Source organism: Apaloderma vittatum, unplaced genomic scaffold (genome assembly GCF_000703405.1).
Source record: "Apaloderma vittatum isolate BGI_N311 unplaced genomic scaffold, ASM70340v1 scaffold13159, whole genome shotgun sequence".
Taxonomy (NCBI): domain Eukaryota; kingdom Metazoa; phylum Chordata; class Aves; order Trogoniformes; family Trogonidae; genus Apaloderma; species Apaloderma vittatum.
The window spans coordinates 7,623-17,029 of NW_009735964.1; the positions used below are offsets into that span (position 1 = coordinate 7,623).

General features: G+C 42.3%; 1 protein-coding gene across 1 annotated transcript; it reads right to left on the reverse strand.

The window, feature by feature from the left end:
- Positions 1–1,068: 1,068 nt before the first annotated feature.
- On the reverse strand, positions 1,069–8,979 carry LOC104279500 (elongation of very long chain fatty acids protein 4-like). The gene is made up of 7 exons (XM_009876802.1): positions 8,922–8,979; positions 6,959–7,146; positions 6,025–6,105; positions 5,088–5,144; positions 3,526–3,640; positions 2,592–2,719; positions 1,069–1,239 (listed from the first exon to the last, which is right to left on the reverse strand). The coding sequence occupies exons 1-7, from the start codon at positions 8,977–8,979 to the stop codon at positions 1,069–1,071; spliced, it is 798 nt and encodes a 265-aa protein (XP_009875104.1).
- Positions 8,980–9,407: the final 428 nt, after the last annotated feature.

The following is a 9,407-nucleotide window of genomic DNA, read 5'->3' on the forward strand; positions in this document are numbered from 1 at the left end:
GCCAAATTCTTGTAATGAATTTGGGACCAAAAAAGAAGCCATTTAGTGATGTGCTAAAGTCAATGGAGCTATGCACCATTGTCAATCAATTGACTTTACACATTTAGTTTTAATACTTGCACAATTAGGTAGTGGAGATGGTTGCTTATGGTGGTATAAAGTTTTTTATCTTTGATAATAATAACATGTCGGAGGAAAAAAGTTAGGAATAAGGAACCTCAACCCATTTTTTTCTATTCAAAAATATGGCATCTATAGGAAGGAATGGCAGGTAGTCTTCATGCACTAAAAGTTCTCTATTGTTATGAGAACAACCAAAGGCAAGTAAGCATTTAGGAAAAGTGGTACATGATGATTCTTATTGCATTAGTTTCTTATTTAGGATGAAAGTGCTAATAATGCCTTCTTTAGCTTCAGAAGAATAAATGAAGAGAAGCACCTGTCAAGCTGGACAATGTAATGTACAGTGTCCTTCCTGCTTATGCTAATATAAAGTTAAACCATCAGGGCCATATAGCTGCAATTCACCCCAGTCCTAGTGAGAGCTTCCTTAATAAGAAAGGCTGGGATGCAGTGTATCTGTGAGTGCATCCTGCAGTCCCACTGAGCTCCTGGCTGCTGCTGTTACCTGGACATTACTTGCAAGGTTGGAGGCACCTGCCCCTACCTGATCTAGAATGGTAAGATGAGATAGTCTTGCAAATACAAAGAAACTCTCTATAGCCTAAGAAATGAGCCAAGGAGTCATGGTTGGATGCTAGACCTTGCAAACAGAGCTAACAGGTGGAAAGAAAGGAGGAGATATTCTGGTGCTAAATCTCACAAAGGTTGCTATGCTGATGAGTATGTTGCTTGGCTTTTCACCATCTTAAATAAGTGTGCTCCTCAGTACCTTAATCCGAGTTTATTTCATTCTTTTTTTCTTCCTGAGATATTTGAAGGCAACTGTGAGTTTGCACATGAGCCTCACGCACACTCCCCAAATACATTTCGTCATGCAATCGTGTTAGAAGCAGCAGAGAATGTGCAAGTTCATCAGACTGTGCTCACTCTTCTCTTTGACTTTCTTTAAGTTAGTTTTTCCTGCTTTCCCCTAATGTAGGTCCGGTAGTAGAAGTGTAGAAAGAGAGCAATGAGGCTGAGAATGTAGAGGAAGACTGCAGTGTTGAAGCCATCAGGGAATGGGCACTCTGTGAAGAGGTTGTAGGAAGAATGAGCAGCAATGGCTACAAACTGGCACTGGAAAAGGGGATAAAGAAAAGCAACTAGATTAGGGAGCCTACATGAGACATACCTCAGCCGACCAGTAGGGCCATCATAAAGAGTATCACAACATACTAGTGGTGTCCTCAATCCAGAGTATCACCTGCTTGCCTCTCCTGACATCCCTGAAAAACTTGTCTTTCAAGGCCCAGAGTGTTTTCCTGACATGAAAGGTATCACGTGTCCACCAAATATTGAGGCTTGCCCACTGCTGCAGGGAGCAGATTTGGAATCCAGCCTCTCCTGCGTAGGAGCCCTTCTGCTACTTCTGTGCTGTGGGCCAGTAACTGAGATCTTGGCATATGGAAACTAAAGGTGGGAGACTCCTGTTCCCCAGTGGTAATCAGATTATTATATGCGTAACGGTTTTGATTTGTGTTTTATCTTATAGACAGGAACTACAGATGCTACTTCTGTTTATTTAAACATTAATCCTTTTAAAAAATATTTTACTAAGTTACCTGTCTCAGTACCCTGAAGCAATTATTTCTGCCTACTGAAAGTATTTTAAATAAAAATTGTTTTCCTGTGCTATATTCTGCATTACAAATACCTTTTCATTTAATGCAATGCTTACTTGTTCTGTTTTCACCATTCAGGATAAATAAGAATTCTGGACCAGCCTTCAGCGCACCACTGGTTTACATATACCCTAGCTCTTCTTCCTCTTTTGTGGTAACTGCATACTTTTTGTTTTCATAATGTCTCTTTGTGCCGAATTAACTTTTGCATGTGCTTAACTATGATCATTGTCCTTGCCTGGAACACTGCTTTTATGCTGTACCTTTGGAAAACTACAGAGTTGTCAGGATTTGCCACCTCTTCAGAGATGAGGGAAAGAAAATCCAAAGGGATTCTCTACAGAAAGAGTAAATCTTGCTTCTGTTGCCCTGCAGTTAGGCATACTCTTCCTTTCTGAGGAAACGAAATGAAGGCTGCCCAATCTCCTGCCCTACCAAGAACCTAAAGTTTCCCCAAGTTACTGCCCCGCAACTCTCTGTTTTCAGGGCTGCAGAGGGGGAAAGGCTGGCGTATACAACAGACAAGGGACAAAACTAACTGTTATTTTTTCTCTCCCTTTCCCATTACAAAAGTGTGGGCTTACTAGTTTATATGGTCACTGAAGGCCTCTTCCTAGTTTTCTGAGAGTACAATTCAAAGCAGGTCACCAGTCAATTCACCTCTCACATGAGGAGTCCTAAGGACATGGTGTTTTCCACAGACAGCAAACAGAAAGACTAGAGCTGGTGAGGGAACGGGGACAGACAAGCACAAGCCATCACACCCAGCACAGGGAAGTGCAGAGGTGAACACAGGGAACTAATTACCAGCTGCATGATGGTTAGGTAACGCTTCCACCATAGGTAACGGTGCATCTTTGGTCCCAGGCTGGCCAGGGCATAATAGCCATACATGAAGATGTGTACAAAGGAGTTTAGCATCCCAATAAAGAAGGCTGAGGAGTAAAGAAGTCAGGATGAATATGACACCAACTAACACGGACTAACCCTGGGATGAGCTCATGGCCGCTATAATGGTGCTTTCAAAATACATCATATCGCACTTATACATGAACCTTCAATCCAGACTGCCTAGGAAGCATGCCAAGTTTTCCCTTCTCCTTTCAGCATATATCCATCCCATGTCTAGTGTTCAGAGACAAAGAAGAGCTTCAAAGGCAAAGGAGAGAATTCTTGATCTTCTGACCTAAGCATTTCATATCACTCTGGTGTCAAGGCCATGTAGCCAAAATGGCTTCCCAAAAAAGAATACCCCAGCATTTTGTACAGGGCCTAGCTACAGTGATCTAGTACTCAGATACTACTCTTCAGTGGAGCAAAAAGGAGAAGTAGTCTGGATGCAGACCAGAAAGGGAGTGAGGGCTAGGCTGGACACAGTCTGAGCAGGACAGAGAGAGCCAGAACCTGGGCTGCTGCACCAGACTTGTCTGAATGGGGAGCGAGGGACTGCTGGTCTGAGTGGAGATATACATAGACCTTGTACAGGATGTTATTGCTTCTGTTTGGACACTTTTTGTTGGCACATTCTCATTCTGGATGAGGCAGTGAATATAGCAATCTAAATAGCCCACAGAGCTGAGCAGATGGTATCAACTGAAATGCACATAGTTTTCACACCTTTGGAAGTAGGTGAGCTTACTACCTGCCAGTCAGCCCATCTGCACTGTTTATGCTATCTCCACAGCACACACACACACAAAAAAAAAAAAAAAAAGAAACCCAAGGTGTTTACAGAGCATACCTTGTCCTCCAGGTACATATTTTACCCCTGACCACCAGTTGAACAACATACTGCCATGATGGTACACATGCAGAAAAGTCACCTGTTCTTGTTTCTTGCGCAGAATAAAGAAAACCTGAAAGAAGTCAGACAAAGGGAAATCTTGAGTTGATGTGTTTAGACAAAAGATCTTATACTAAAAAGTCATAAACATAGTTAATGATGATTTTGAATCTCCCAAATCCATTTCCTCTGCTGCTGATAAAAATGGTGAAATTCGACACACATGATGGATCTTATCTGTGCTGAGGAGGAACTAGAAGGCAGAATTTCTTTAACAGAGCCTCAACTATTTTTAGCTTTGGATTCAGGTCACAAGGTCCAAAGAGGACACATCTGAGACTCTGACTGAGCTTCCATAGAATTTGCAGCTGCTTTGGTCTGGTCTTTTTCAGGCCATAGGATAGATGTTTACTGGTACCAGACAATGATCCGCAGTAAAAGTACTGTGCTGAATGCCTAAACCATTCTGGAATTTCCATTAGTAAAGCAAATGGTTTTGGCACAGGAATATGTGTCAGGTCACTGTATTTCAGCGTGCACATGCAGACACACATAACAAGAAGTGAATTTGCTTTTCAGGGACTTGAGACTGGCAAATAGATGCTTTAGTTGCTGACAAAAACAGAGGTAGGATTGGTAAACTCCCTGGCAATAGGTCCAGAAGGGCTCCACATGATGATTCACTTTTCAGACAGTGTGTTGCCAACTTATACCCAAAGAGGACTAGACTGTGAAGTCTTAGTCAAGGATAGAGCTTAGTGCTGCTGACCAAGCAGAGAGGCGGAATTCCCTTGTTCAGTCATTTAGTTAGTTCATTTATAATATAGGAGGAGACTTCAAGACAATCTGTGAAATGGTACTGTCTTCAGGTGAACTTTGAGTTTCACATGGAACATAAACCTTTAACCCACCGCTTTGGGATAATCTGTGGCAGCAAGATTACCAGGACACATACTTGTACATCTGCAGTTTTTTACTGTCAAACTAACCACTGTTAGACAGACAGACAGGCAATCGCAGACCCTGTCTGGCAGCCTTAATCAACAGGTAGCTAAGATTTTGGGGGACCATTTGGCAATAGCCAAGGTTAAAACTTCTCTGCTAGCAGTATGGTTAGGAGGGAATAATGCCCTCCTGCAGGAAGGGTGCTTGAGGGTGAACATGTGCAGCCACTGGGACAGAGACAGGGAAACTGGACAGCAGCAGTTCTTTTCTTCTGGAAAGAAGCTTTTGAGGAAGCCTAGCAGCATTATACCCAGTGCTCCTGCTGGACTCTTGCAGGTCCCACACTGTTAAAAGCCAGCACGCTGAAGCTGTGCCCTCTCTCTTCACAGTATCAGCCTTATTTCCCAAACAGGCAGAGCAGAACACATGAAAACAGCATTTGCTGAGAAGCATGAACCAAATCAATACAGGATCAAGTGAGGACATTAGCTTTTGGCACCCTGCCCCTTTCTGACAAGGAAGTGATTTATTTGCAGCACCAGTCCCGCTATGGAGCCGAGCCGAGTCCTCCTTACCGTATCAAGCAGCTCGATGACTTTGGAGAAGAAGAACCACCAACACACTCTTGCCATCTGCTGGGCAGCACAAGGAAAGACTGTTAGACCTCGAAGCAGAATCACTGCTCAGTCTCACTGAGATTTTGAACTATGCACACTGTGTGAACGCTCGCACCTGGGATCAACAGCAAAATGAAAAAAAAGGGGAGTCTTTCATGGTTGTTGCTTTTTCTGGGCCGGAACTCAGGAAGGAGTGTTGATCTGGGGGAAGGAAAGGCATTCAGGGTTTGTTTTGATTTCTAAGTTTGATTGATAGTTCTAAGTTAGTTGCTCTTCAATGAGGCAAGGGCAAACTGCTCAGAAACTGTTTCTCGCCTGATAGCAATATCTGAACAAGTGAAAAGCTAATATCCATGCTTGGATCTGTTCATAGTCTGGTTATATCTGAAAGAAAAGCATGATAACTCTGAATTAAAACAGGAAAAACTCATGCAGCATTTTTGAAAGCTGAAAGCTGGTGGGAGCAAACCTCCCTGTGATGGCCAGACAAGGGACAGTTTTAGCCAAATCCCCCTGTTAAAGAAAGTGTTGAGTAAGATTTATGTCATGCAAAGCTGAGGATATAGAAAGTGTTTTTCTCATTGATAGTGATCACCTAGAATCCTTATATAGTCAATGGAAAGGGTAACCTCTATTTCAGAGGTAATTTGTAGGACCACCCTCTCTCCAGTGATCAAAGAGAGAACTTAGATGGCTCTGCTGGCTGAGATGATTAATTTATAGAGAAATAGGGTAAAGTGTAACTGTTGAAGCAGACAATATAGTGAAATAGATTTACAAGCAACAAACTGGAGTAAAAGCCTTCTTAGGCATGCAGTTTTCTATTTACAAGCAAAACAATCTACAAACCCACAGGAGGACCAGGGCCTAGGGCAAGCTTTGTATAGAACTGTACCCTCATTCCTAGTTCACTTCGACTGTAATCCACTGGCTGGCACAGGTAGCTGTAGTTGCCCAAGACTGAAGTCACCAGAAACTGAAACAAAAGAAAAGCAAGAGAGATCCATTTTCCATTCAGTACCACCTGTTCCAAAAAGATGTGCATAGTAATGCTATGGTAACAGGGTCTCAATCTAATACTGACAGAAAATCCATATAATTTATACAGCTGAGCAAACAGTAAAAATCTAAACCAAAGGACTTCAAATCTTTGTTGGAATGTAAAAAAAGTAACTCCTTATGTAATCACTGGAGTGCTCAAAAATGCTTTACCAGGAATAGTGAATTCTAGGGTTCAGAAACTCTCTGAAAATACACTGTTTTCCTTTGCAAAGATCCCATACTGTTTTGTTTTGGCAAATTTGTCAACATTAAAATGTGTTTCGAACCTATTCAGCCATGTTCCCTCAAAGAGTTTTCAGAGGTCTACCTAAACTAGGCAAGGGCTTTTAGAAAGGCTTATTCATTGAGAATAACCAGAAAACAATGCCATTAATACTTCCGGCAGCAGGAAACTGCAGGGCGCTTGGCACTCTCAGAGAGGACTGCCTAAGCCTGGAAAAGCAGTTCTCATTCTCAGAGACAGGTCCCTCACCAGCTAAGCCTGATTGCCTACCAGGGCAATCTCAGTTTTCAACTTGTTCATTCAGCAGCCTTTCAATGTTAATTTTATGAACGAGAGGATGATTGAGAAATGAGAGGAAATAAGGTAGCTTTGGGAATAACACGCTTTCAACAGGGCAATACTGCTCCTCTTGTGGCAAAACGTAGTCATGTCCAAGTTGGCTCCCACTCCCTTCATTAAAGTCTTTCAGCAAAGGCTGTTGAAAAGGCTCTGGCTTTCAAACACTTCCCAAGTGCTTACCTAGGAGCCAGTTCTGTCTCCTCACCTCATAAAACATGTAGCTTGATAATGTCATCATGGTGAGATTGTAGGCAATCAGCAGGGCTTGCAGCTTCAGTGGTTTCCGCTTAAGCATGTAGAAGGGCCCCAGTGCCACAACAAAGAGGTAAAAGGCAAAGAGAAGTGTGATTGGAAGTGGAGAGTGTACCAAGGGCCATGGGTCTGTCCTTGGATCTGAAAAGTAAAACAAGCAGCCAAAGCTCGCACATCCCATACACTGTATGGCAGATATATTTAACTACTTCTCTTCAGCATGCTCTCTAGCAAAAAAAACCCAATACCCAAACTGGTCTCCCATTTGTCTGTACAAAGCAGTACCACAGTTGTCCTCCTACCCTGAAGTGCCACATGCCAGGCTCTGCTAAAAGGCTTTAGCATAACATTTGGGTTGGGACTGTACTACTAGAAGACTGCTCTGCTGAGCACCAGCCTTCTGCAGCACAGTAGTGTATAGATCTTTCCTGTCATGAGCTGGAGCCCTCGCCACAGGCTGCAAGACTGTCCCACAAATGGGTCAAAGAAGTAGCTCAAGACACATGCAGCAGGGATGCACAGAACAAATCAAAAAGTTCCTGGCTCTTCAGGAGTGTAGATCTTTGGAGCTAAATAATAACATTTTTTTTCAATCACTTACGCTATTTCCTTCCTGCCCCACAATGCTCAGGACATCTGAAACTCCCTACATCTTCATTTTTAAATATATTCATAGGACGGTCTCTCTTAAAAGAGAAAATGACAAAACTCTTCTCCCTGCTAAAACTGCTCTTCAGTCCTACAGCAAACAGAAGCTCAACACGTTTTCTGTCATGCCACTTCCTCCTAATCCTGTCTCATTCTTGACCCACAAAAATGCAGAATACATTATATCTGCAAAATGTCCCAGTTCCCATTCATACTTTCCTCTCCTATTCACAATGTGGTCACTGCTTTGCTAAACTCCCGCAGCACCTCTCTTTGCTTCCTGACCTGCGGGTCCCAAATCCCAGACCCCTCTCACTGTTCTAACCTCGGGATTCTTACAGAAGTCCTCTATTTTATTTTAGTCCTTGGCTCACTGGTGAGCCCATGGGCCTCAGGGTATGTTTTATTAAAATGCCATCCCTGTTCACATGACGTGGTTAATCCTCATCCCTTCTAAACCTCACAGTTCTTTACTATTCCTGTTATGGGCTGTGTCAAGAGCTCTTTGATATTCCACTTCTGAATTTAAGTCTGTCAGAAGTCCTGAATCCCAATTTAGACTCTCGTATGAAATTTAAGTTATGAAACATTTACAGCCTGAGCACTATGCCTCATGTTATCTTCCTATCAGAGCCACCAAGCAGGCTTGCCATTCTACCTTCATGCCATTTTGTGGATTTTTCTTACATCTGAGGGTCCAACAGAGCCCAGCGGGACCAAACTAGACCTGAAGAAACTCTTGCTCTTGGAGATCTGGAGTTTCATAACTGCAAAGTATCAAATCCTAAACACTAAGGGGTGTTTTCTGTCAATATTTCATTTGATAATAGGTTTTGCTGGCATTCACAAGGAGTTTAAACCTCCAAGTATTAGCTCTTTGGTCTACTAAGCTTTCCTATGACACATGAGTATGTGTTTTAAAAAATACACTGTCCTTAATATTCCAGGCTTAACAGGCAATCTTGAGCACATATAGCTCAGCATCCTGTCAAAGCCTATTGTATATTGAAGAGAAAGATATTGAGAGTTCCCAGCTATGGGCAGAGGAAATCCCTCATTCCTTCATTCTTTACTGTAATCCAGCTGGAGTGTTCCTGAGATATATTTCAAGTCTTAAGGGAAGTTTGTGATCATGGAGGAGGAAAAGTGAAAATCTGCCTAGTGAAAAAAACATGGGCTCATATGACAACCACATTCCTTCTAGGTTTGTTCTTCATGATCATGCTGTTTATGTGGAAATTCCTATTTAAGACAGCATCTCTACCTACCTCCACTTTTGAGGACCCAGTTGTAGAATTCCTGAATTTTCTGCCAAGTTGAAGCCATCAAAAGTCTGCAAAGAAATTAAAATTAGCAACCCCAGGATCAGACAAACCCCGTTTATTCTAGCCTTGACTGAGCCTTGAGTAAGGATGCTCCTCAAAGTCTCAAAACTACAGCTAATGAAAAGACAATAGTTTAGTCTCTGTAGAAACTGAAAATTTGGACCAGATTTCAAGTCATGTTTAAAAAAGGAATGAACATCCCCCCCCCCAAAAAAAAATTTATTAGCTACTTAACTTCTATTTCCAGATTTTGATATTTTGTTGAAGTTTAACCTCTCAAAATACTCTGAGTAGCCACATATGAAATACCGGAGCCAGGAGCTCTGGCTGGGAATTCAGTCATGAGATAATTTTTCTAAAGCAATGTAGGCACAACTTTCATGCAAGGACACACACCAACTGGCACAACTGCATCCTTCTGCAGGCATT

Coding starts and splice junctions, on each gene's coding strand:
- LOC104279500 (XM_009876802.1), bottom strand. CDS start 8,979: ATGGCTTCAACTTGGCAGAAAATTCAGGAATTCTACAACTGGGTCCTC. Junction 7,147..8,921: donor CTGGGTCCTCAAAAGTGGAG/GTAGGTAGAGAT, acceptor TTTACTTTTCAG/ATCCAAGGACAGACCCATGG. Junction 6,106..6,958: donor CAAGCTACATGTTTTATGAG/GTGAGGAGACAG, acceptor CTTTTGTTTCAG/TTTCTGGTGACTTCAGTCTT.